This window comes from Atractosteus spatula (assembly GCF_055471065.1).
Source record: "Atractosteus spatula isolate fAtrSpa1 chromosome 10 unlocalized genomic scaffold, fAtrSpa1.hap1 SUPER_10_unloc_1, whole genome shotgun sequence".
NCBI classification, from domain to species: domain Eukaryota; kingdom Metazoa; phylum Chordata; class Actinopteri; order Semionotiformes; family Lepisosteidae; genus Atractosteus; species Atractosteus spatula.
This window is the reverse complement of record NW_028296612.1, coordinates 3,937,416-3,964,868: the sequence shown is the minus strand read 5'-3', so window position 1 is coordinate 3,964,868 and position 27,453 is coordinate 3,937,416. Positions and strand designations below refer to the sequence as shown.

General features: G+C 59.1%; 1 protein-coding gene and 2 non-coding genes across 4 annotated transcripts; all 3 read right to left on the bottom strand.

Annotated features, from left to right (window-relative positions):
* Positions 1-587: 587 nt before the first annotated feature.
* On the bottom strand, positions 588-25,118 carry dhx16 (DEAH-box helicase 16). Of its 2 annotated transcripts, none has more exons than XM_088908384.1 (21): positions 24,921-25,118; positions 23,380-23,578; positions 22,367-22,635; positions 21,034-21,217; positions 20,545-20,601; positions 19,658-19,912; positions 19,060-19,311; positions 18,543-18,743; positions 17,608-17,718; positions 17,402-17,517; positions 13,929-14,139; positions 13,244-13,342; positions 11,820-11,972; positions 10,905-11,045; positions 7,838-8,000; positions 6,637-6,755; positions 4,687-4,754; positions 4,356-4,518; positions 2,674-2,835; positions 1,838-2,011; positions 588-1,354 (listed from the first exon to the last, which is right to left on the bottom strand). In XM_088908384.1, exons 2-21 carry the CDS (start codon positions 23,575-23,577, stop codon positions 1,226-1,228), a joined length of 3,225 nt encoding a protein of 1,074 aa, XP_088764510.1. In that variant the 5' UTR covers position 23,578; positions 24,921-25,118; the 3' UTR covers positions 588-1,225. The 2 variants fall into 2 exon arrangements, with proteins under 2 accessions (XP_088764510.1, XP_088764511.1); XM_088908385.1 differs by having other exon boundaries at positions 18,543-18,740.
* Positions 25,119-26,115: 997 nt separating this feature from the next.
* Positions 26,116-26,188, bottom strand: trnak-cuu (transfer RNA lysine (anticodon CUU)). Its single transcript has one exon. It is a non-coding gene; the product is annotated as a tRNA-Lys (tRNA).
* Positions 26,189-27,160: 972 nt separating this feature from the next.
* Positions 27,161-27,233, bottom strand: trnak-cuu (transfer RNA lysine (anticodon CUU)). The gene has a single exon. It is a non-coding gene; the product is annotated as a tRNA-Lys (tRNA).
* Positions 27,234-27,453: the final 220 nt, after the last annotated feature.

Below are 27,453 nucleotides of genomic sequence, written 5' to 3'. Positions count from 1 at the left end.
TCCCAGTGCGCAGCAGTCTGATCCGCTCCAGGTGTGACAGTGCTGTCAGTCAGACTCCCAGTGCGCAGCAGTCTGATCCGCTCCAGGTGTGACAGTGCTGTCAGTAAGACCAGCAGTGAAGTCTGACTGACTTCATTAGTCTGATGAAGTAGTCTGATCCACTTCATTATGACAGTATTTCCTACCGAGAGAATCCCACAATGAAGAGTAACCCCACCTGGGAGACGCACAGCGATCGTTCTGCAACCAGTAACCCCACCTGGGAGACGCACAGCGATCGTTCTGCACCAGTAACCCCACCTGGGAGACGCACGGCGATCGTTCTGCACCAGTAACCCCACCTGGGAAACGCACGGCGATCGTTCTGCAACCAGTAACCCCACCTGGGAAACGCACGGCGATCGTTCTGCAACCAGTAACCCCACCTGGGAGATGCACAGCGATCATTGTGCACCAGTAACCCCACCTGGGAGACGCACGGCGATCGTTCTGCAACCAGTAACCCCACCTGGGAGACGCACGGCGATCGTTCTGCACCAGCTCATCAGGGGGAGGGGAGAGAGACTGCAGCACCAGGCGAATCAAGGTGGAGCTTTAGAAAAGGTTTATTAAAAAGGAACAGAAAAACGCTGCTGTCTTTTTTCGGGGACTTGCCCGCTCAACACCCGCCAGCAGGAACCTGCGAAATAACTAAACCCGCACGTCCCTGGAGGGCAGGACAGCCACATCATCGCTTTCTCACATATCAGACGTCGGAGGGAAAAAAAACAACAACAACAACAACAAGAAGGAAAGGCCGCCCTCTGGTGGTCAACTGCGGCGCTGCAGGCACCTCGCCACACGAGGCAGAGGCGAAAACCCCCCGAACCAGCAGCAGGTCAGAAATGATGATTAAAACTAGAAAACAGCTCAACTCCGCGTCACAGTCTTGGCCGGCCGCAGAAAAGGCTTTTATTGTCCGTCTCTCCCTCTCTCTCTCTCTGGCGGAGCTCCGATCTTGATTTCAGACGGAGCAGGACAACCAAAGAGCAAAGAGAGAGAAACGAGTCCAACTACGAGGTACCAAAAAACCTCCCCACCGCCAGTCCTGTGCGGGGGTCCGGCCTCCTGCACTTCCGGAGAAAAAGGCCCCCCCCTACCCCCCTCCCCCCCCAGAGGCCCGGTCAGTCTCGGTGTCCAGCTCGGCAGTCTCCGTGTCCAGTGTGTGAGCGAGAGGGAGCACAGCTCAGCCCAGCTCGTCCCTCGTCTTCCCCTGCTGCCTGGGCATCTTCTTGCTGGTGCTGTCCTCCAGCTCCTTGGACTTGTAGTAGTGGGGGGCCACCTCCAGCAGCCAGGAGCTGTCGATCTCGATCACCTGCGCAGAGGGAGAGGCCCCCACATTAGGACAGCGCCCGCCCGCGCCTGCCTGGCAGTGTCTGCAGTCACGCCAATACAGACACGGGCAGAGAGAGGGACAGGCAAGCACACACACACACACAGACACAGACACAGACACAGACACAGACACAGACACAGACACAGACACAGACACAGACACAGACACAGACACAGACACAGACACAGACACGGGCAGAGAGAGGGACAGGCAAGCGCACACACACACACATACAGACACGGGCAGAGAGAGGGACAGGCAAGCGCACACACACACGCATACAGACACGGGCAGAGAGAGAGAGACAGGCAAGCACGCACACACACACATACAGACACGGGCAGAGAGAGGGACAGGCAAGCACACACACACACACACACACACAGAGAGAGGGACAGGCAAGCACACAGAGAGACACAGAGAGACACAGAGAGACACAGAGAGACACAGAGAGACGGGTACCTGTCTCATGAACTCCTTGGTGGTGAAGACCAGCTCGTGGTAGATGAGCCAGCGGGGCTGCTCCTCGAACAGCGAGCTGTTGGGGTGGACGTAGACCGTCTGCTGGTGCTTCACCGTCCTGTACCCCGACTTACTGAGGCGAGCAGTGTGGTAGAAGAACCCAGCGGTCACAGCCTGAGAGAGAGAGGGGTTCACACTGACTGGACACTCCAGTACATGAACACTGCACTGAGAGAGAGAGGGGTTCATACACACACACTGACTGGACACTCCAGTACATGAACACTGCACTGAGAGAGAGAGGGGTTCATACACACACACTGACTGGACACTCCAGTACATGAACACTGCACTGAGAGAGAGAGGGGTTCATACACACACACTGACTGGACACTCCAGTACATGAACACTGCACTGAGAGAGAGAGGGGTTCATACAGACACACTGACTGGACACTCCAGTACATGAACACTGCACTGAGAGAGAGAGAGGGGTTCATACACACACACTGACTGGACACTCCAGTACATGAACACTGCACTGAGAGAGAGAGGGGTTCATACAGACACACTGACTGGACACTCCAGTACATGAACACTGCACTGAGAGAGAGAGGGGTTCACACAGACACACTGACTGGACACTCCAGTACATGAACACTGCACTGAGAGAGAGAGGGGTTCATACACACACACTGACTGGACACTCCAGTACATGAACACTGCACTGAGAGAGAGAGGGGTTCATACACACACACTGACTGGACTGAGAGAGAAGAGAGAGAGAGAGAGAGAGAGAGAGAGAGAGAGAGAGAGAGAGAGGAGGGGGGGACAGACCTTGCGCACTGGGACAGAGTCCCCCTGGCAGCTGGTCAGTTCGATCTCGATCCTCTCCATCAGCCCCTCCAGCTGCTCCCGCACGTCCCTGGCCCTCTTCATCGAGCGGAACTGGATGAAGTTCTCGTAGCACCACTGAGTCGAGTAGCCGCTCTCCACCCACTGCGGTATCGACACGCGATCGATATACGGGTCAGCACACACGGACACACCGCCCGAGCCACAGCCCCAGTACCAAGGCAACTGCTGTACGGCTGCTATCACAATCCATCACCAATCAATCAACATCCATCACCAATCAATCAATTTCAATCACCATCCATCACCAATCAATCACCATCCATCACCAATCAGTCACCAGTCACCATCCATCACTCATCAATCACCATTAATCACCTATCAGTCGCCATCCATCACCCATCAATCACCACCAGCTATCATGTCAATCACCAATCAATTCTATCAATCACCAATCAATCAGCTTCAATCAACAATCACCATCCATCAACAATCAATCAGCAATCAATCAGCTTCAATCAACAATCAATCACCACCAGCTATCATGTCAATCACCAATCAATCCTATCAATCATCCATCAATCACCTCCAAACATCATGTCAATCAGCAATCAATCACCCTCCATTCACATCCATCACCAATCTCTATTAATCACCAATCAATCAACATCCATCACCAATCAATTACGTCCAATCACTACCAACCACCTACCTATCACGTCAAACACCAATCAATCACCATTTATCACCAATCAATCGCCATCCTTTACCAATCCGTATTAATCACTAAGTAATAAGCATCAATCAATCCTCATCAATTACCAATTAATCACTTCCAATCACCACAATCACATCATCATTCATCACGTCAAACACCAATCAATCACCGTCCATCACCCCTTAATCAATCGCCATGAATCACCCATCAATCAGCTAATTCAATCACTACCCATCCCAATCAATAACCCATCACCAGCCATCACCAATCAATCACTTCCAGTCACCACCAATCACCTCCTTATCACCCATTACGTCAAACACGCAGGGAGAACACACAAACTCCACACAGACAGCACCCCGGATCTGGAAATGATGAGCCCCCCCCCCCCACCCATCACCCCCAGGGCTCTAGTACTGGGAGGCAACCATGATGGCCACTGCCCCACCCAATATATATATATAGATTTAAAAGACGCTCTCTGGAATAAACCATCGGAAGGTGATCAATATCCCCACGGGTCACGTATATATAAGGGCTGAGACTGTCAAGAGACGCAGCGCTGGGTCAGAGACGCACAGCACAAGGGGTAAACTCGATACTGGGCTGTTTCTAGGCGCTCGATAACTCCAGGGGAGTCGGCCTGAACGCTGGATCACCGCCCCGTCTCTGGGAGGCTCGCTCCAGACCCCTGCCACTCTTAGCATAAAGATGGATAGACGCACACGCACGCACCCTGGACAGGACACCAGTCCATCACAGGACACTCACACTCACACTCACACTCACACTCACACTCACACTCACACTCACTGGACAGGGCACCTGTCCATCACAGGACACACACACTCACACACCCTGGACAGGACACCAGTCCATCACAGGACACACAGACACACACACCCTGGACAGGACAGACAGACACAGACAAGAAGCCGGACCAGACCTGGTTGTAGACATTGAGCAGGACCAGGTGGTCTCCGCCCGGCACCACGAAGTTCATCCGGGCATTGTCGGCGTGGACCACCTTGTCCTTGGGCCGGTAGAAAATGGAGTTGTTGACCGAGAGCATGGCGGCGATGGCCAGTATCTCCTCCGAGCACTTGTACCTGAGAGACAGGAGACAGGAGACAGGAGACAGGAGACAGGAGACAGGAGACAGGAGAGAGAAAGGAGAGAGGAGAAAGAGAAGAGACAGATAAGAGGAGACAGCTTCCCAAGCATGTGTTTAGTCGCACACACACACTCTCTCCCACAGAGGGACAGGGGATACTCACTGCTCCGAGGCCAGGATCATCTTGGACAGCATGGGGTCCACAGGCAGCTCAGCCATCCTGCGGCCCAGCTGTGGGGGAGCGGAGAGGACCAGTGAGGCGCTGAGGCTGGAGGGGAACACTCCCCCTTCCTGCACCTGCCCCATCCTTCCCTACATCACCCTGCACATGTCACATCCCTTCCTGCATCACCCTGCACCGGCCCCACCCCTCTCTGCATCACCCTGCACCTGCCCCACCCCTCTCTGCATCACCCTGCACCTGCCACACCCCTCTCTGCATCACCCTGCACCGGCCCCACCCCTCTCTGCATCACTGTGCACCTGTCACACCCCTCCCTGCATCACCCTGCACCTGCCACACCCCTCCCTGCATCACCCTGCACCTGCCACACCCTTCCCTGCATCACCCTGCACCGGCCCCACCCCTCTCTGCATCACTGTGCACCTGTCACACCCCTCCCTGCATCACCCTGCACCTGCCCCACCCCTCCCTGCATCACCCTGCACCTGCCACACCCCTCTCTGCATCACCCTGCACCGGCCCCACCCCTCTCTGCATCACCCTGCACCTGCCACACCCCTCTCTGCATCACCCTGCACCGGCCCCACCCCTCTCTGCATCACCCTGCACCGGCCCCACCCCTCCCTGCATCACCCTGCACAGGCCCCACCCCTCCCTGCATCACCCTGCACAGGCCCCACCCCTCCCTGCATCACCCTGCACAGGCCCCACCCCTCCCTGCATCTGCCACACCCTTCCCTGCATCACCCTGCACCGGCCCCACCCCTCTCTGCATCACCCTGCACCTGTCACACCCCTCCCTGCATCACCCTGCACCGGCCCCACCCCTCTCTGCATCACCCTGCACCTGCCACACCCCTCTCTGCATCACCCTGCACCGGCCCCACCCCTCTCTGCATCACCCTGCACCGGCCCCACCCCTCTCTGCATCACCGTGCACCTGCCACACCCCTCTCTGCATCACCCTGCACCTGCCACAACCCTCCCTGCATCACCCTGCACAGGCCCCACCCCTCCCTGCATCAACCTGCACCGGCCCCACCCCTCCCTGCATCACCCTGCACCTGCCCCACCCCTCCCTGCATCACTCTGCACCTGCCACACCCCTCTCTGCATCACTCTGCACCTGTTACACCCCTCCCTGCATCACCCTGCACCTGCCACACCCCTCTCTGCATCACCCTGCACCGGCCCCACCCCTCTCTGCATCACCCTGCACCTGCCCCACCCCTCTCTGCATCACCCTGCACCTGCCACACCCCTCCCTGCATCACCCTGCACCTGCCCCACCCCTCTCTGCATCACCCTGCACCTGTCACACCCCTCCCTGCATCACCCTGCACCTGCCACACCCCTCTCTGCATCACCCTGCACCGGCCCCACCCCTCCCTGCATCACCCTGCACCTGCCCCACCCCTCCCTGCATCACCCTGCACCTGCCACACCCCTCTCTGCATCACTCTGCACCTGTCACACCCCTTCCTGCATCACCCTGCACCGGCCCCACCCCTCTCTGCATCACCCTGCACCGGCCCCACCCCTCTCTGCATCACCCTGCACCTGCCCCACCCCTCTCTGCATCACCCTGCACCGGCCCCACCCCTCTCTGCATCACCCTGCACCGGCCCCACCCCTCTCTGCATCACCCTGCACCTGCCACACCCCTCTCTGCATCACCCTGCACCGGCCCCACCCCTCTCTGCATCACCGTGCACCTGTCACACCCCTCCCTGCAACACCTTGCACCTGCGACACCCCTCCCTGCATCACCCTGCACCTGCCACACCCCTCCCTGCATCACCCTACACTGCCCCCACCTGCATCACCCTGCTTCACCCCTCCCTGCACCTGCCCCTCACCTCCCTGTCAGCTGCCCCAGCCCTCCCTGCATCACCCTGCACCTGCCCCGCCCCTCCCTGGCCCCTGTACCTTGGTCAGCTCTCCCCTGTGGTTCAGGGCCCCCAGCGCGTACAGCTGCTCCAGAGCCAGGACCAGCGTCTCGTGGGGAGGAGGGTCCATGAAGTCAAAGTGGATCAGATCATTGATGCCTGAGATAGAGAGAGACCGAAGGTCACCCCCCGCCGCACCGAGCACCACCGTCTGTGACACACACACACGCCCGCCCCCTCTCCCCATGACACTCACATGCCCCGCCCCCTTCACTATGGCACTCACATGCCACGCCCCCTCTCCCCATGCCCCTGACATGCTCCGCCCCCTTCCTTATGACACACACGCCCCGCCCCCTTCCTTATGACACACACGCCCCGCCCCCTTCCTTATGACACTCGCATGCCCTGCCCCCTTCCTTATGACACACATGCCCCGCCCCCTTCCTTATGACAGACATGCTCCGCCCCTTCCGTATGACCCACACGCCCCGCCCCCTTCCTTATGACACAGACATGCTCCGCCCCCTTCCTTATGACACAGACACACATGCCCCTCCCCCTTCCTTATGACACACACACGCCCCGCCCCCTTCCTTATGACACACACACGCCCCGCCCCCTTCCTTATGACACACACACGCCCCGCCCCCTTCCTTATGTCAGACACGCCCCACCCCCTTCCTCATGACACAGACATGCTCCGCCCCCTTCCTTATGACACAGACACACATGCCCCTCCCCCTTCCTTATGAACCGCACACGCCCCGCCCCCTTCCTTATGACACACACGCCCCGCCCCCTTCCTTATGACCCGCACACGCCCCGCCCCCTTCCTTATGACACACACGCCCCGCCCCCTTCCTTATGACACTCACACGCCCCGCCCCCTTCCTTATGTCAGACATGCCCCTCCCCCTTCCTTATGACACAGACATGCTCCGCCCCTTCCTTATGACACAGACACACATGCCCCTCCCCCTTCCTTATGACCCGCACACGCCCCCTCTCCCCATGACACACACACATGCCCCACCCCCTTCCTTATGACACACACATGCCCCTCCCCCTTCCTTATGACACACACATGCCCCTCCCCCTTCCTTATGACCCGCACACGCCCCCTCTCCCTATGACACTCCCACGCCCCATCCCCTCTTCCTCTGACACCCATGAACCCCCCCCCCCCCCCCCGACACTCGCACGCCCCCCACAGCGCCCACGTGCCCCGGCCCTCGTACCCAGGCTCTTCAGCAGCAGCACCACGTTGCCCAGGTTGGTCCGCTGGATCTCGGGCACGGTGGTCTCCTCCATCTCGTGCTTGAAGGCCCAGGCGGTGTACAGCCGGAAGCACTTCCCCGCCGCCACCCGGCCGGCCCGGCCCGCCCGCTGGTTCGCCGAGGCCTGGGGGGGGGGGGGGGGGGGGGGTAGGAACACGCGTGAGCGCCCGCACACACGCCACGTCCACCACCGGGGCCACTCCCTCAGAATCACGGCGTACAGCCGATACCCTGGCTTCTCTCCAGACACAGCTGGGTGAGCTCCTCCAGTCAGGACAGGAGGCTCTTCTGTACACAGAGGGTGGTGGGGGTGGGGAACAAGCTGCCCAGCCCTGTGGTTGAAGCCGATACCCTGGCTTCTCTCCAGACACAGCTGGGTGAGCTCCTCCAGTCAGGACAGGGGGCTCTACTGTACACAGAGGGGTGTGGGGGTGGGGAACAAGCTGGGTGAGCTCCTCCAGTCAGGACAGGAGGCTCTTCTGTACACAGAGGGGGGTGGGGGTGGGGAACAAGCCGCCCAGCCCTGTGGTTGAAGCCGATACCCTGGCTTCTCTCCAGACACAGCTGGGTGAGCTCCTCCAGTCAGGACAGGAGGCTCTTCTGTACACAGAGGGGTGTGGGGGTGGGGAACAAGCTGGGTGAGCTCCTCCAGTCAGGACAGGAGGCTCTTCTGTACACAGAGGGGGGTGGGGGTGGGGAACAAGCTGCCCAGCCCTGTGGTGGAAGCCGATACCCTGGCTCCTCTCCAGACACAGCTGGGTGAGCTCCTCCAGTCAGGACAGGAGGCTCTTCTGTACACAGAGGGGGGTGGGGGTGGGGAACAAGCTGCCCAGCCCTGTGGTTGAAGCCGATACCCTGGCTTCTCTCCAGACACAGCTGGGTGAGCTCCTCCAGTCAGGACAGGAGGCTCTTCTGTACACAGAGGGGGGTGGGGGTGGGGAACAAGCTGCCCAGCCCTGTGGTTGAAGCCGATACCCTGGCTTCTCTCCAGACACAGCTGGGTGAGCTCCTCCAGTCAGGACAGGAGGCTCTTCTGTACACAGAGGGGGGTGGGAGAGGGGAACAAGCTGATACCCTGGCTTCTCTCCAGACACAGCTGGGTGAGCTCCTCCAGTCAGGACAGGAGGCTCTTCTGTACACAGAGGGGGGTGGGGGTGTGGAACAAGCTGCCCAGCCCTGTGGTTGAAGCCGATACCCTGGCTTCTCTCCAGACACAGCTGGGTGAGCTCCTCCAGTCAGGACAGGAGGCTCTTCTGTACACAGAGGGTGGTGGGGGTGGGGAACAAGCTGCCCAGCCGTGTGGTTGAAGCCGATACCCCGGCTCCTCTCCAGACACAGCTGGGTGAGCTCCTCCAGTCAGGACAGGAGGCTCTTCTGTACACAGAGGGGTGTGGGGGTGGGGAACAAGCTGGGTGAGCTCCTCCAGTCAGGACAGGAGGCTCTTCTGTACACAGAGGGGGGTGGGGGTGGGGAACAAGCTGCCCAGCCCTGTGGTGGAAGCCGATACCCTGGGTCCTCTCCAGACACAGCTGGGTGAGCTCCTCCAGTCAGGACAGGAGGCTCTTCTGTACACAGAGGGGGGTGGGGGTGTGGAACAAGCTGGATGAGCTCCTCCAGTCAGGACAGGAGGCTCTACTGTACACAGAGGGGGGTGGGGGTGTGGAACAATCTGCCCAGCCCTGTGGTTGAAGCCGATACCCTGGCTCCTCTCCAGACACAGCTGGGTGAGCTCCTCCAGTCAGGACAGGAGGCTCTTCTGTACACAGAGGGGTGTGGGGGTGGGGAACAAGCTGGGTGAGCTCCTCCAGTCAGGACAGGAGGCTCTTCTGTACACAGAGGGGGGTGGGGGTGGGGAACAAGCTGCCCAGCCCTGTGGTGGAAGCCGATACCCTGGCTCCTCTCCAGACACAGCTGGGTGAGCTCCTCCAGTCAGGACAGGAGGCTCTTCTGTACACAGAGGGGGGTGGGGGTGTGGAACAAGCTGGATGAGCTCCTCCAGTCAGGACAGGAGGCTCTACTGTACACAGAGGGGGGTGGGGGTGGGGAACAAGCTGCCCAGCCCTGTGGTTGAAGCCGATACCCTGGCTCCTCTCCAGACACAGCTGGGTGAGCTCCTCCAGTCAGGACAGGGGGCTCTTCTGTACACAGAGAGGGGTGGGGGTGGGGAACAAGCTGCCCAGCCCTGTGGTGGAAGACGATACCCTGGCTTCTCTCCAGACACAGCTGGGTGAGCTCCTCCAGTCAGGACAGGAGGCTCTTCTGTACACAGAGGGGGGTGGGGGTGTGGAACAAGCTGGATGAGCTCCTCCAGTCAGGACAGGAGGCTCTACTGTACACAGAGGGGGGTGGGGGTGGGGAACAAGCTGCCCAGCCCTGTGGTTGAAGCCGATACCCTGGCTCCTCTCCAGACACAGCTGGGTGAGCTCCTCCAGTCAGGACAGGAGGCTCTTCTGTACACAGAGGGGGGTGGGGGTGTGGAACAAGCTGGATGAGCTCCTCCAGTCAGGACAGGAGGCTCTACTGTACACAGAGGGGGGTGGGGGTGTGGAACAAGCTGGATGAGCTCCTCCAGTCAGGACAGGAGGCTCTACTGTACACAGAGGGTAGTGGGAGTGGGGAACAAGCTCCCAGCCCTGTGGTTGAAGCCGATACCCTGGCTCCTCTCCAGACACAGCTGGGTGAGCTCCTCCAGTCAGGACAGGAGGCTCTTCTGTACACAGAGGGGGGTGGGGGTGGGGAACAAGCTGCCCAGCCCTGTGGTTGAAGCCGATACCCTGGCTCCTCTCCAGACACAGCTGGACGAGCTCCTCCAGTCAGGACAGAAGACTCTTCTGTACACAGAGGGTAGTGGGAGTGGGGAACAAGCTCCCAGCCCTGTGGTTGAAGCCCCGATACCCTGGCTCCTCTCCAGACACAGCTGGGTGAGAACCTGGGGTCAGTTAGCTACTGACCGCCCAAGAGGACAGATGTGCGACTCTGTGTCCAGTGAGAGAGAGCGCGCGAGACAGACAGGAGACCGATACGTTACTCTGGAGCAGGGCGTGACGATCAGCGACTCCATGCCTGTCCTCGCATTGTAGCTCTTCTGCTTGCAGAAGCCCGGGTCGATCACGTAGATGATGCCATCGATCGTCAGGGAGGTCTCTGCGATGTTCGTCGCCACGACGACCTGCCGCGGGGGGGGTTGAAGGGAAGGCGATTGGTCAGGTGACAGGTGAGACAGAATAGAAGCAGGAGGCTTTCGGGGGTCGGTGGGCGGTTTCGGAGGAAGAAGATCTTCAGGTGGGACAGGAGTCGAGCTGAAGAGTCTCATGGAGGGACTGCGGTCAACAGCTGCTTGGTTTGTTCTGAAGCCGTTAAGCAGCGTATCAGGAAGCTTATCAGTGCGTCCTGGACAAACGTCCCCCTGGCCTTTACCAGTCATGGCCTCGGGGGGTGAGAGGAGAGACACACACTGACCTTACTGGCACCAGGGGGCAGGAGGAGAGACACACTGACCTTCCTGGTGCTGGGGTCGGAGGAGACACACTGACCTTCCTGGTGCTGGGGTCGGAGGAGACACACTGACCTTCCTGGTGCCAGGGGGCTTGGGGTCAGGGGTCAGGGGGCGAGAGGTGACACACACACACACACACACACACACACACACACACACACACACTGACCTTCCTGGCGCTGGGGGTTGTGGGGTCAGGGGTCAGGGGGTGAGAGGTGACACAGACACACTGACCTTCCTGGTGCTTGGGGGCGTTGGGTCAGGGGTCAGGGGGCGAGAGGTGACACACACACACACACACACACACACACTGACCTTCCTGGCGCTGGGGGGTGTGGGGTCAGGGGTCAGGGGGTGAGAGGTGACACAGACACACTGACCTTCCTGGTGCTGGGGGGCGTTGGGTCAGGGGTCAGGGGGCGAGAGGTGACACACACACACACTGACCTTCCTGGCGCCGGGGGGCGTGGGGTTGAAGATCTTGGCCTGCATGTCGGAGGGCAGGTTGGCGTAGATGGGCAGGACGATCAGCTCTGCGATCCGTGAGCCCAGCCTGCGGCAGCGCTCCTGCAGCATCTCACAGCACGCCTCGATCTCCTCCTGAACACAGGGGCAGGACAGACTGAACACTGTGAGCTACAGCTCCACTGTAGTGCCTCGATCTCTTCCTGAACACAGGGGCAGGACATACTGAACACTGTGAGCTACAGCTCCACTGTAGCGCCTCGATCTCCTCCTGAACACAGGGGCAGGACAGACTGAACACTGTGAGCTACAGCTCCACTGTAGCGCCTCGATCTCCTCCTGAACACAGGGGCAGGACATACTGAACACTGTGAGCTACAGCTCCACTGTAGCGCCTCGATCTCCTCCTGAACACAGGGGCAGGACAGACTGAACACTGTGAGCTACAGCTCCACTGTAGCGCCTCAATCTCCCCCCGAACACAGGGGCAGGACAGACTGAACACTGTGAGTCACACAGGGACAGGAGAGACTAAACACTCTGAGCTACAGCTCCACTGTAGCGCCTCGATCTCCTCCTGAACACAGGGGCAGGACAGACTGAACACTGTGAGCTACAGCTCCACTGTAGCGCCTCGATCTCTTCCTGAACACAGGGGCAGGACAGACTGAACACTGTGAGCTACAGCTCCACTGTAGCGCCTCGATCTCCTCCTGAACACAGGGGCAGGACAGACTGAACACTGTGAGCTACAGCTCCACTGTAGCGCCTCAATCTCCCCCCGAACACAGGGGCAGGACAGACTGAACACTGTGAGCTACAGCTCCACTGTAGCGCCTCGATCTCCTCCTGAACACAGGGGCAGGACAGACTGAACACTGTGAGCTACAGCTCCACTGTAGCGCCTCGATCTCCTCCTGAACACAGGGGCAGGACAGACTGAACACTGTGAGCTACAGCTCCACTGTAGCGCCTCAATCTCCCCCCGAACACAGGGGCAGGACAGACTGAACACTGTGAGTCACACAGGGACAGGAGAGACTAAACACTCTGAGCTACAGCTCCACTGTAGCGCCTCGATCTCCTCCTGAACACAGGGGCAAGACAGACTGAACACTGTGAGTCACACAGGGACAGGAGAGACTAAACACTCTGAGCTACAGCTCCACTGTAGCGCCTCGATCTCCTCCTGAACACAGGGGCAGGACAGACTGAACACTGTGAGTCACACAGGGACAGGAAAGACTGAACACTGCGAGCCACACAGAGGAGAGAGAGAGACTGAACACTGCGAGCCACACAGAGGAGAGAGAGAGACTGAACACTGTGAGCCCCACTGGACTCTCCTGCAGACAGACAGACAGACAGACAAGACAGCAGTGAGACCCCCCCCCCAGCGCGCTCACCTGCCCAGTGAGGAAGACCAGGACGTCTCCGGGGGGCTGCGTCACGTGGATCTGCAGGACGGAGACGACGCAGGCCTCCAGGTAGTCCGCCTCGGGGGCCTGTGGGGAGGGGGGAGGTGAGCGCCGGGCGAGGGCCGACCGCGCGGACCGCCGGACCCCAACACCACCTTTCAGACCCGCTCGGAGGTGAGGGTCACAGGCCAGCAGGGGTGAGAGGCCAGGCGCTGGTCCAGGGTGTTCACTGTTTACGTGTTACTGTTCTGTTCCACCCCAGCTGGCCTAGGCTGACTGAGGAGGTGTGACTTCAGAGACACACACTGACCGTCCCGGTGCCGGGGGTCAGGGGTCAGGGGTCAGGGGTCAGCAGGCAAGACGAGACACACACACACTGACCTTCCCGGTGCCAGGGGGTCAGGGGTCAGCGGGCAAGACGAGACACACGCACACACACACACTGACCTCATTCTGCGGAAAACGAAACGCAACAGGGGGGTTTTTAGCTCATTAGGGGTGTTGCTTAATTGCTCGACTGCCGAACTTTCCGGCCTTAAACGGCAACAGACCGCTACTGACCACCAGACCACCAGCCACCAACGTATGCGACGCACAGCGCAGGAGCCCGCAGCCCGACTGGACCAGAGGCTGGAACAGCGTGACCGCGTCCAGACCCGGACCCGGACCGCACCTTGGTGTAGTAGATGTCCACCGGGAACCGCCTGCCCGGGATGCGGAAGACGGGGGCGTCGTCGAAGAAGGTGGAGAAGCGCTCGGTGTCCAGCGTGGCGCTGGCGATCAGGACCTTCAGGTCCGGCCGGAAGCGGGCGATGTCCTTGATCAGGCCGAACAGGATGTCGGTGTGCAGAGTCCGCTCGTGGGCCTCGTCTATAATCACCACGCTGAGACAGAGACAGAGAGAGAGAGAGAGAGAGAGAGAGAGAGGCTACACCACATGAACACTGCACTGAGAGAGAGAGGGGTTCACACAGACACTCTGCTCCGAGAGAGAGAGAGGGGTTCACACAGACACTCTGCTCCGAGAGGGGGGGGGGGGTTCACACAGACACTCTGCTCCGAGAGGGGGGGGGGGGTTCACACAGACACTCTGCTCCGAGAGAGAGAGGGGTTCACACAGACACTCTGCTCTGGGGGGGGGGTTCACACAGACACTCTGCTCCGAGAGGGGGGGGGGGTTCACACAGACACTCTGCTCCGAGAGAGAGAGAGGGGTTCACACAGACACTCTGCTCCGAGAGGGAGAAGGGTTCACACAGACACTCTGCTCCGAGAGGGGGGGGGGTTCACACAGACACTCTGCTCCGAGAGGGGGGGGGGTTCACACAGACACTCTGCTCCGAGAGAGAGAGGGGTTCACACAGACACTCTGCTCCGAGAGAGAGAGAGGGGTTCACACAGACACTCTGCTCCGAGAGGGAGAAGGGTTCACACAGACACTCTGCTCCGAGAGAGAGAGGGGTTCTCACAGACACTCTGCTCCGAGAGAGAGAGGGGTTCACACAGACACTCTGCTCCGAGAGAGAGAGAGGGGTTCACACAGACACTCTGCTCCGAGAGAGAGAAGGGTTCACACAGACACTCTGCTCCGAGAGAGAGAGAGGGGGGTTCACACAGACACTCTGCTCCGAGAGAGAGAGAGGGGTTCACACAGACACTCTGCTCCGAGAGAGAGAGAGGGGTTCACACAGACACTCTGCTCCGAGAGAGGGGTTCACACAGACACTCTGCTCCGAGAGAGGAAGAGGGGTTCACACAGACACTCTGCTCCGAGAGAGGAAGAGGGGTTCACACAGACACTCTGCTCCGAGAGAGAGAGGGGTTCACACAGACACTCTGCTCCGAGAGAGAGAGGGGTTCACACAGACACTCTGCTCCGAGAGAGAGAGGGGTTCACACAGACACTCTGCTCCGAGAGAGGGAGAGGGGTTCACACAGACACTCTGCTCCGAGAGAGAGAGAGGGGTTCACACAGACACTCTGCTCTGAGAGGGAGAAGGGTTCACACAGACACTCTGCTCCGAGAGAGAGAGAGGGGTTCACACAGACACTCTGCTCCGAGAGAGAGAGAGGGGTTCACACAGACACTCTGCTCCGAGAGAGAGAGGGGTTCACACAGACACTCTGCTCCGAGAGAGAGAGAGGGGGGTTCACACAGACACTCTGCTCCGAGAGGGAGAGGGGTTCACACAGACACTCTGCTCCGAGAGGGAGAGGGGTTCACACAGACACTCTGCTCCGAGAGGGAGAGGGGTTCACACAGACACTCTGCTCCGAGAGGGAGAAGGGTTCACACAGACACTCTGCTCCGAGAGGGGGGGGGGGTTCACACAGACACTCTGCTCCGAGAGGGGGGGGGGGTTCACACAGACACTCTGCTCCGAGAGAGAGAGGGGTTCACACAGACACTCTGCTCCGAGAGAGAGAAGGGTTCACACAGACACTCTGCTCCGAGAGGGAGAAGGGTTCACACAGACACTCTGCTCCGAGAGGGAGAGGGGTTCTCACAGACACTCTGTTCCGAGAGAGAGAGGGGTTCTCACAGACACTCTGCTCCGAGAGAGAGAGGGGTTCACACAGACACTCTGCTCCGAGAGAGAGAGGGGCTCACACAGACACTCTGCTCCGAGAGAGAGAGAGGGGTTCACACAGACACTCTGCTCCGAGAGGGAGAAGGGTTCACACAGACACTCTGCTCCGAGAGAGAGAGAGGGGTTCACACAGACACTCTGCTCCGAGAGAGAGAGAGGGGTTCACACAGACACTCTGCTCCGAGAGAGAGAGAGGGGTTCACACAGACACTCTGCTCCGAGAGAGGGGTTCACACAGACACTCTGCTCCGAGAGAGGGAGAGGGGTTCACACAGACACTCTGCTCCAAGAGAGAGAGGGGTTCACACAGACACTCTGCTCCGAGAGAGAGAGAGGGGTTCACACAGACACTCTGCTCCGAGAGAGAGAGGGGTTCACACAGACACTCTGCTCCGAGAGAGAGAGGGGTTCACACAGACACTCTGCTCCGAGAGAGGGGTTCACACAGGCACTCTGCTCCGAGAGAGGGAGAGGGGTTCACACAGACAGTCTGCTCCGAGAGAGAGAGAGGGGTTCACACAGACACTCTGCTCCGAGAGGGAGAAAGGTTCACACAGACACTCTGCTCCGAGAGAGAGAGAGGGGTTCACACAAACACTCTGCTCCGAGAGAGAGCGAGGGGTTCACACAGACACTCTGCTCCGAGAGAGAGAGAGGGGTTCACACAGACACTATGCGCTGAGAGAGAGAGAGGGGTTCACACAGACACTCTGCTCCGAGAGAGAGAGGGGTTCTCACAGACACTCTGCTCCGAGAGAGAGAGGGGTTCACACAGACACTCTGCTCCGAGAGAGAGAGAGGGGTTCACACAGACACTCTGCTCCGAGAGGGAGAAGGGTTCACACAGACACTCTGCTCCGAGAGAGAGAGAGGGGTTCACACAGACACTCTGCTCCGAGAGAGAGAGAGGGGTTCACACAGACACTCTGCTCCGAGAGAGAGAGGGGTTCACACAGACACTCTGCTCCGAGAGAGAGAGAGGGGTTCACACAGACACTCTGCTCCGAGAGAGGGGTTCACACAGACACTCTGCTCCGAGAGAGGGAGAGGGGTTCACACAGACACTCTGCTCCGAGAGAGAGAGAGGGGTTCACACAGACACTCTGCTCCGAGAGAGAGAGAGGGGTTCACACAGACACTCTGCTCCGAGAGAGAGAGAGGGGTTCACACAGACACTCTGCTCCGAGAGAGAGAGGGGTTCACACAGACACTCTGCTCCGAGAGAGAGAGGGGTTCACACAGACACTCTGCTCCGAGAGAGAGAGAGGGGTTCACACAGACACTCTGCTCCGAGAGAGGGGTTCACACAGACACTCTGCTCCGAGAGAGGGAGAGGGGTTCACACAGACACTCTGCTCCGAGAGAGAGAGAGGGGTTCACACAGACACTCTGCTCCGAGAGAGGGGTTCACACAGACACTCTGCTCCGAGAGAGAGAGGGGTTCTCACAGACACTCTGCTCCGAGAGAGAGAGGGGTTCACACAGACACTCTGCTCCGAGAGAGAGAGAGGGGTTCACACAGACACTCTGCTCCGGGGGGGTGGGGGGCGCGCACCTGTAGCTGGCCAGGTCGGGCTCGGTGAGGAACTCCCTCAGCAGCATGCCGTCGGTCATGTACTTGAGCGCCGTGCGCTCCGAGGTGCAGTCCTCAAACCGGATGCTGTAGCCCACCTGGCGTTCAGACACACACACACACCTGCTCAGAACACGCCCGCGTGCGGCAGCCCCCCCCCCGCCGACAGGAAGTGACGTCATCATCACCTCGTTGCCCAGCTTGACGCCCACTTCCTGCGCCACCCGCGCCGCCACGCTCATGGCCGCCACCCTGCGGGGCTGCGTGCAGCCGATCCTCTTGTCCCCCTCGGTGTAGCCCTGGGAGAGAGGCAGACAGGTGAGCAGGCAGGCAGGTGAGCAGGCAGACAGACAGGTGAGCAGGCAGGCAGGTGAGCAGGCAGGCAGGTGAGCTGGGAGTCAGGCAGACAGGCAGGCAGACAAACAGGTGAGCTGGGAGTCAGGCAGACAGGCAGACAGGTGAGCAGGCAGGCAGGTGAGCTAGCAGGCAGACATGTGAGCAGGCAGACAGGCAGACAGGCGAGCTAGCAGGCAGACAGACAGGCAGTCAGAGGCGAGCAGTCAGACAGACAGGCAGTCAGAGGCGACCAGTCAGACAGACAGGCAGGTGAGCAGGCAGACAGGCAGACAGGTGAGCTAGCAGGCAGACAGACGGACAGACAGGCGAGCTAGCAGGCAGACAGGCGAGCTAGCAGGCAGACAGGTGAGCTAGCAGGCAGACAGACAGGCGAGCTAGAAGGCAGACAGACAGGCGAGCTAGAAGGCAGACAGACAGGCGAGCTAGAAGGCAGACAGACAGGCGAGCTAGAAGGCAGACAGACAGGCAGTCAGAGGCGAGCAGTCAGACAGACAGGCAGTCAGAGGCGAGCAGTCAGACAGACAGGCAGGTGAGCAGGCAGACAGGTGAGCTAGCAGGCAGACAGACAGACAGACAGACGAGCTAGCAGGCAGACAGACAGGCAGACGAACTAGCAGGCAGACAGACAGGCAGTCAGAGGCGAGCAGTCAGACAGACAGGCAGTCAGAGGCGAGCAGGCAGACAGACAGGCAGTCAGAGGCGAGCAGGCAGACAGACAGGCAGTCAGAGGCGAGCAGGCAGACAGACAGGCGCGGGGCCCGCTCACCTCCTCCAGCAGGTACTGTGGGATCTGGGTGGTCTTCCCGGAGCCCGTCTCGCCCTCGATGATGAGCACCTGGTGCTCGGCGATGGCGGCCAGCAGGTCGGCGCGGTAGGGGAAGACGGGCAGGCTGCGCCTCACCTCCTGGATCGACTGTCTCGCCTTCTGTGCCTCCGACAGCTCGGGCTCGGCCTGGTCCCTCTTCTCCTGGGGCACAGGGAGAGGGGGAGAGGGGGAGAGGGGGAGAGCGCACCACGAGAGAGTGAAAGACAGTGAGAGACCCAATCAGAGGGCACCATGAGTACAGAGAGACACCCAGGGGGCACACGGAGAGCACAGAGACACCCAGGGGGCACTCAGGCAGCACAGAGACGACCCAGGGGGCACACAGAGGACACTTGGACGCCCAGGGGCCACACAGACAGCCCAGGGGGCACACAGACGGCACACAGACGGCACACAGGGGGCACACAGGGGGCACACAGGGGGCACACAGGGGGCACACAGAGGGCCGGCGCGGTACCTGGCCCGTGTCGGTGCCCTTCATGGTGACGGCGCTGACGAAGCTGATCATCTCGTCCTCCTCCAGGACCAGCTGGTACCTCTCCCTCTCCGCCTCCTGCCCGCGCTCCCGCGCCTCCCGGGCGCCGAAGCGCAGCGACGCCGCCTCCAGCCGCGCGTCCTCCCAGCGGCTCTGCTCCCCGGCGCCGCTCCAGCCGGCCTCGCCGCCGGCGCCCGCCTCGCCCTCCTCCACCTCCGCGCGCTCCGGCACCGTCTGCGCAGGCGGGAGCAGAGGGGAGGAGCTGTCAGTCTCAGACTGTAGCCCCCCCCGTTCCTGTCTCCTCCCCGTCTGTCTCTGCTCTTAACTGAAGCCCCACCCCTTCCTGTCCTCTCCGAGGGATGATGAGATTGCACACTTCCTGTCTCCTGTCGGTCTCTGCTCTTTACTGTAGCCCCTCCCCTTCCTGTCTCCTCCCCATTGGTCTCTGCTCTTTACTGAAGCCCCTCCCCTTCCTGTCTCCTCCCCGTCGGTCCCTGCTCTTTACAGAAGCCCCTCCCCTTCCTGTCTTCCTCGAAGGGATGATGGGATTGCCCACCTCCTGTCTCCCGGCCCCCCGTACCTTGCTCCTCTTCTCCTCGGGGATGTAGTAGCGGTTCTTCCTCTCCTCCTTCTCCTTCGCCCCGGCGTGCTTGTACTCGCGGGCCAGGTCCCGGACGGTGCGCTTGTACTCCAGCTCCTCCTGCTCGCGGCGGGTCAGCTCCTGGGCGCTGAACAGGTACTCCTCGTCCGCGATCTCCGCCTCCAGGTCCTCCAGCTTCTCCGCCTCGCGCTTGCCCAGGTACTGCCGGCGGGACTGCTTCCGCAGCTCGGGCACCTGGGGGTCAATACCAGCCCAGGGGAGTCAATACAGGGGTGAGTACCAACACACAGGGGGAGTCAACACAGGGGAGTCAATATCAACTCACGGGGGAGTCAATATCAACTCACAGGGGGAGTCAATACAGGGGTGAGTATCAACACACAGGGAGTCAATACCAACACACAGGGAGAGTCGACACAGGGGTGAGTTTCGACACACAGGGAGAGTCGACACACACGTCAATATCGACACGCAGGGAGAGTCGACACACACGTCAATATCGACACGCAGGGAGAGTCGACACACACGTCAATATCGACACGCAGGGAGAGTCGACACACACGTCAATATCGACTCAGGGAGAGTCGACACACACGTCAATATCGACACGCAGGGAGAGTCGACACACATGTCAATATCGACACGCAGGGAGAGTCGTCACACACGTCAATATCGACACGCAGGGAGAGTCGACACACACGTCAATATCGACATGGAGAGAGAGACAGGATTCGCTACACACAGTCAATACAGAGAGACACAGCGGTCGACACAGGGAGAGGTGTGTCAACGGAGACACTGGCAGGCAAACCACACGTTTAATTCTATTCAACAGCAGCTGGAAATGAAAGGAGACGCGTCCCCACCATCTTCTTCTGGTCGTCTTCGGCCATCTTCAGCCTCTTCTGGGCCTCCTCATAGGCCTGAAAACGACACAGAGCGATCAGTGACCCCTTGTCCTCGAGACGCAGTCCCCTCCTCTCCCCCGTCTCAGAGTCGCGGTCATCCCCCTCCTCTCCCCCGTCTCAGAGACGCAGTCCTCCCCCTCCTCTCCCCCCCGTCACAGAGACACGGTCGTCCCCCTTCTCTCCCCCCGTCTCAGAGACGCGGTCGTCCCCCTTCTCTCCCCCCGTCTCAGAGACGCGGTCGTCCCCCTTCTCTCCCCCCGTCTCAGAGACGCGGTCATCCCCCTTCTCTCCCCCCGTCTCAGAGACGCGGTCGTCCCCCTCCTCCCCCCCGTCTCAGAGACGCGGTCGTCCCCCTCCTCCCCCCCGTCTCAGAGACGCGGTCGTCCCCCTCCTCCCCCCTGTCTCGGAGACACGGTCGTCCCCCTCCTCTCCTCTGTCTCAGAGTACCTTCTTGTCGTTCCTCTCCAGCACGTTGCGGGTCTTATCCCGGTCCCTCTGCTTGACGCGCTCGGCGAAGGCGTCCCTCTCCTTCAGGTCCTGCAGCCTGGCCTTCTCCTCCTTCTCCCAGTCCTCCTCCTCCTCCTCCTCATCCCCCCGAGTCCTCCCCTTCGGCGCCGCGGCCGGCTTCTGCCTGCGCAGACGGCACGCACGGGGTCAGAAACCAGCTGGGCTGAGAGTCAGGACCAGCAAGCCCAGTGCAGCTCTGTCTTAAAGAGGAGCTGTTGTCCCAGTCTCTCAGACCTTTTATTAAAGCTCAGTGACAAAACAAATTCATGGGGGGGGGGGCTACGTGCTGCTGGAGGACAGCGAGGGAATCTCGAATTCCGCGAGAAGTCCAGTACGGTCTCCATGTTGTCCCACACCCCCCGGTCTGCTGGCCACGGGCTAGAGCGCGAGTCCGAGAGATCCGCGAGGTGAAGCTGCCCTTCCTGCTCACTAGTCCCTGCGATTGGCTGACGCGTGCTGCGCTTGCACGAGCGTGCAGACGCCCAGGTGGGGCAGCCGGTATCTCACGTTCCCAGCGTGACCTGCGGGCGGAGCTGACGGCGCAGTTCCTCTTACCGCCTGGACCCGCCGAGAGCAATACTTCTCCCGGGCTAACAGAGGCGTTTTTCTGACAGGCCTGTGCGCTCACAGGGCAGTACGGCTGCTCCGCCTCAGCGGACGCCTTGTCGCGTTGTTCTAAAGATGCATAACATGGCGCCGCGCAGAGCCGGAGATTTCGGCCATTTTGTGACGTATATGGGATTTACAAAGTACCGTGTGTACGTCTCTCTTTTATTGTGGTTCGAAAGGCCCTCATCAACGCTGACTCTTTCCAACACCCGGAAACGGAAGACTGGCGTCGCTGTTCCTCCTTCAATAAGATCCAGGCTCTCTCGCGAAGGAGGGCTCAGACTCAACGCCTTCCCCTGTGGAAAAGCTGCCGCTCAGCTCGTTCTGTGGGCGCCTCTGCTACTGCCCCCCTACTGCATTCCAAACCCTCTCGGAAACTTGGGGATCTGGGGAGACCTTCCTCGCCCACTGGGCTGTGGACTGTGTCTGTGATACCCTCTTCTCTCCAGACACAGCTGGGTGAGCTCCTCCAGTCAGGACAGGAGGCTCTTCTGTACACAGAGGGTGGTGGGGGTGGGGAACAAGCTGCCCAGCCCTGTGGTTGAAGCCGATACCCTGGCTTCTCTCCAGACACAGCTGGGTGAGCTCCTCCAGTCAGGACAGGAGGCTCTTCTGTACACAGAGGGGGGTGGGGGCGTGGAACTGAACTCCCTAACGGACTCACCTGCTCTCCCCCTTCTCCTCCTCCTCCCCAGAAGAGGAGCTCTCCTGCCTCTTCTGCCTCAGGTGTTTCCTCTTCCTCCCTCGGTCCTTGGCCCCCCCCGGCCCTCCCCGCGGGCCCTTCCTCCTCGCCCTCTCCTCCTCCTCCTCCTGCCCCCCGCCCTCTCCCTCGCTGTCCTCCAGCAGCACGTAGCTCCGGTTCTTCCTCTCCATCTCCAGGGCCACCCTCTCCGCCGCCCGCGCCGGCCTCTCCGCCACCTGCCTCCTGGGCACCTGGGCAGGCAAAAAAAACAAAACAAAAAACAGGTCACGCCGGGGGACGAAGGGAACGTCCCTCCGCCTGCGCCCCGCGCTCGGGGAACAGCCCCCCGGATCACCCCGGGCCAGGGGCTTCGGCCGAGGCCTTCAGCAGCTGTGTCACCCCGCAGCCCCCCGCCGGCAGCCCCTCTGGAGCCCCGCAGTGTGAGCCTGGCCCGTACCTGGAGGGGAGACTCCTGGGAGGAGAGATGAGGCTGCTGCTGGAGGAGGTGTCAGTGAGGCCAGCAGGGGGCGCTCACCCTGCGGTCTGTGTGGGTCCTGATGCCCCAGTATAGTGACGGGGGACACTGGACTGTAAACAGGCGCCGTCCTTCGGCTGAGACGTAAAACCGAGGTCCTGACTCTCTGTGCTCATTAACAATCCCGGGGTGTCTCTCGAGAAGAGTAGGGGTGTTACCCCAGTGTCCTGGTCAAATACCCCCCTGGTCTTGACCCATCATGGCCTCCTAATCACCCCCCTCTCTGAACTGGCTCCATCCCTCTGCTCTCCTCCCCACTGAGAGCTGCTGTGTGGGGGGGGGGGGCGGACTGGCGCCCTCTGGTTGCCAGGGGCAACACCCGACCGTGACGTCGGCGAAAGAGGACCAGTCCGGCAGCTCGTCCAATCAGCGCCGGCTCCCCGGCGAGGCGCCGCGGGGACCGGACCGCGATTGGCTGCCTCCGCGCCGGAGGGGGAGGGAGTAGGCAGGGGCCCGGTACCTTGCCGTACAGCTCGGCGGCGAACGAGGCGACGCGCTGGTCGACGTCGATGGTGCCCGTCTCCCTCAGCCGGGACAGGAAGTCCTGGGCGCTGGCGCTCCTCTTGGCTGTGCCGATCAGGAACTGCGCCACGTAGCGGTCGCTCAGGCCCAGGAGGCCGTGGAGCTGGTCACTGACCCACTGCTCCAGGCCGGCCATTCTGAGGGCGAGGGAGAGACACGGATCACAACACATCGGTTTGATCAGATCAGACACGGATCATTGGGGCGGAGCGGTGGCCCTGTGGCTCAGGATCTGCGCCTGGGGCTGGGAGGTTGCCGGTTCAAATCCCGCAGCTGGCAGAGGAATCCTACTCCACTGGGCCTCTGAGCAAGGCCCTTAGCCCCAGCTGCTCCAGGGGTGCTGTACAATGTCTGACCCTGCGCTCTGACCCCCAGCCTCTCTCCCTGTCTGTGTGTCTCATGGAGAGCAAGCTGGGGTCTGTGAAAAGACACGTTCCTCATGCAAGAGATTGTAAAGGGTTAATAAAGTGATAACTGAGGCTATACAGCGACAGGGATGCACACATCCACAAATCTACACTTCCAGAGCACACGTCTACATACCTACTGACAGAGCAGTCTGAGACTCTCCAGGCTGGACTGGACTGACTGGACTGGGAGCTGGATGAGTTCTTCACTGGGATTATAATCAGACTCCACTGACACTGACAGAGCAGTCTGAGACTCTCCAGGCTGGACTGGACTGGCTGGACTGGGAGCTGGATTAGTTCTGAACTGGGATTATAATCAGACTCCAGTGACACTGACAGAGCAGTCTGAGACTCTCCAGGCTGGACTGGACTGGACCGGGAGCTGGACTAGTTCTTCACTGGGATTATAATCAGACTCCAGTGACACTGACAGAGCAGTCCGAGACTCTCCAGACTGGACTGGACTGGACTGACTGGACTGGGAGCTGGATGAGTTCTTCACTGGGATTATAATCAGACTCAGTGACACTGACAGAGCAGTCCGAGACTCTCCAGACTGGACTGGACTGACTGGACTGGGAGCTGGATGAGTTCTTCACTGGGATTACAATCAGACTCCACTGACACTGACAGAGCAGTGTGAGACTCTCCAGGCTGGACTGGACTGGGAGCTGGATTAGTTATGAACTGGGATTATAATCAGACTCCAGTGACACTGACAGAGCAGTCCGAGACTCTCCAGACTGGACTGGACTGACTGGACTGGGAGCTGGATGAGTTCTTCAGTGCCTTTAAATCGCCTGATGTCGTCTCGTCCACTCGGGACGACATCACGTTCACGACACGACAGCCAGCAGACGAGGTTGTGCTTTATTTATTTAAAAAAACAACAACAACAACAACAGATAAACAAAACCGGTTCATAATCAGAAAGAGGCTAAACGTCCTATGTCTGTGAGATGCCGACCGCAAACACACTGTTTTATGTAAATACTGGGAGATAAGGACTACACCTCGCACCATTTACAGTACAGAGACTTGAAAACAGAGACTTGAACTGTTTACATACATGTCTCTCTCTCGGCGACCCTCCCGTCCGAACCGGTCTCCTGTCCGTTTGCGCTGTTTGTTTTCTTCGCTCTTTATTTCAGGCAGCCCGCTCCTAGCACCTCATGGTCCCGGAACCGGTCCCGCTCGAATCAAGATCCGAACCCACACCCTCAACTTTCAAACACACGCCATAACAACATCTGACCCCCACCACCGCCGCCGCTTTCACCCGGAAGCGGAAGTTCGGGTCAAAGGGCGCAGGCGAGGCGGGGAGAGGAACGCCAGAGCGCCCCCTGGCGGCACCACGCGTCTTGCGTCTTCACTACCGCATGTTCCGCCTGGCCGGGCCCAAACTGAGGGTATATAATACTGCAGGCGGATACGCTTTCTTCCGCCCTGTGATAAATACTCTGGGATTAGACCTTCGTCCCTGAAATGACAAATTTAATCCAAGAATTTCCACTCCTGCCCAGTGTGTGATCTCCTGTTCCAGCCTGAGGAGCAGACAGTGAGCCTGTCTCTCAATAATAATAATACAGTGTGTGATCTCCTGTCCCAGCCTGAGGAACAGACAGTGAGCCTGTCTCTCAATAATAATAATACAGTGTGTGATCCCCTGCCCCAGCCTGAGGAACAAGTTTTCAGAGCCTTGTATCCAGCAAAAGCTACATTATTCGGGTGTAGATAAGTGGAGAGATGTCATAAATCTCTAATTTGTACCACATACCTGCTTCACAAACCTTCTCAGAGCTCCCCTTTAGTCACTGTTTTCTTTAAAAAAAAAGAACCAATCGCTTATAAAATTTCAGTGTTTTCAGGGCGTATGAAATACCTTCAGGAAATAAGACTGCTAAATAGCCAAGCTGCAGCTCCTTCAGCAAATCATCTGTCCTGGTTTTCACTGTATTCACCATAACTGCACTACATGTGTGTAATTGCATACACCACGGACACATAACAGCTCTACGCATATTGAGTTTTATTCAATTAAAAAAAACGTAACCTCAATTTTGTGATTTTTGTGTTTTTTTTTTAAAATTCTGTGATTTCTGTGATTCTTGTGACTGTTGGGAGCTCGCAGAAAAAGACATTTCATTGACAGCAACTACTGCTGCACGCCGTCTTGATAAATAAACTTTGATTTGATTTGATTTTGATTTGAATTGGGGTGGGTGTAACAAAAAAAAAACCCACAAAAAAAAACAATTCGGCGCCGCCCAACGTGGGGCTCGAACCCACGACCCTGAGATTAAGAGTCTCATGCTCTACCGACTGAGCTAGCCGGGCCGCTGCGGCAGATACCGCGAGAGACGGGAGTCACGGGCAGCACGTAGGCGTGACGTCACCATCCCCCCCCCCCCTCCCCTCCCCTCGGCTCCATGGAGACGGCTCCGCAGGTGTACAGACCACACAGGTAAAACGTGCGTCTGTTTTTCTGTTTTTTTCTTGTGTTTTTGTTCCAACGAGTAGCGCTTCGGCCCCCCCTCCTCACCTCTGCCTGTCTTTGAGGATTGAGGAGGAAGCGGTTTGTTTGTTTGTTTGTTTGTTTGTTTGTTTGTTTGTTTGTCTACGCCTCGAAACGCCGTGCGGAAAAAAAACAACAACAACCTTTTAGGTGGACAAACACCATGGCGATATAGCCCTCACCCAGTAACAAAAAAAAGGTTTCCGCTTATGTGTGTGTTATATCCTGAGTGAACGGCGGTGTGAACATTTTTTTTTAAATACATACTTCTGCCAGAGTGCACCAGTCCGGTCAGGCTGGAGTTCATTAATAATAATAATTGCTTACACTTCTATAGCGCTTTTCTGGACACTCCACTCAAAGAGCTTTACAGGTAATGGGGATCCCCTCCACCACCACCAGTGTGTACCCCCACCTGGACAACCTCCAGTTGTCAGTGGGGCCAGCAGGGGGCGCTCTGTGGGGGTCCTAGTGCCCCAGTATAGTGAGGGGTGAGGGGGACACTAGACTGTAGAGCACCAGTCCTCTCCCACACACCAGCTCTCAGTGGGGAGGAGAGCAGAGGGATGAAGCCAGTTCAGAGAGGGGGGTGATTAGGAGGCCATGAGGGGTAAAGACCAGGGGGGTATTTGACCAGGACACTGGGGTAACACCCCTACTCTTCTCGAGAGACACCCCGGGATTGTTAATGAGCACAGCGCCTGTTTTTTTTTTAAAGAAAAAATAATAGCGCTCAGAACATTCCAGTGTTAAGACTCGGCGCATGAAATACCTGGTAACAAAACACACGCCACCGCCCAACGTGGGGCTCGAACCCACGACCCTGAGATTAAGAGTCTCATGCTCTACCGACTGAGCTAGCCGGGCTGTGCCACCGAAAGCAGTCGTCTCTGCTCTCGTCACTGACAAGGACTGACTGTCGCCGAGTTTCAGTGACTGTCTGGCGACCTGGAGTCTGACGGCGCGCTCGGTAGATCACGGGTGGAATCACGGGTGATCTATCACACGGGGCAGATTTTCCACGGCGGTTCCTGCGTGTCCGAGAGCCCCTGGCGCGTCTGTTTCGGACGCAGGAGGCTTTGAGGGG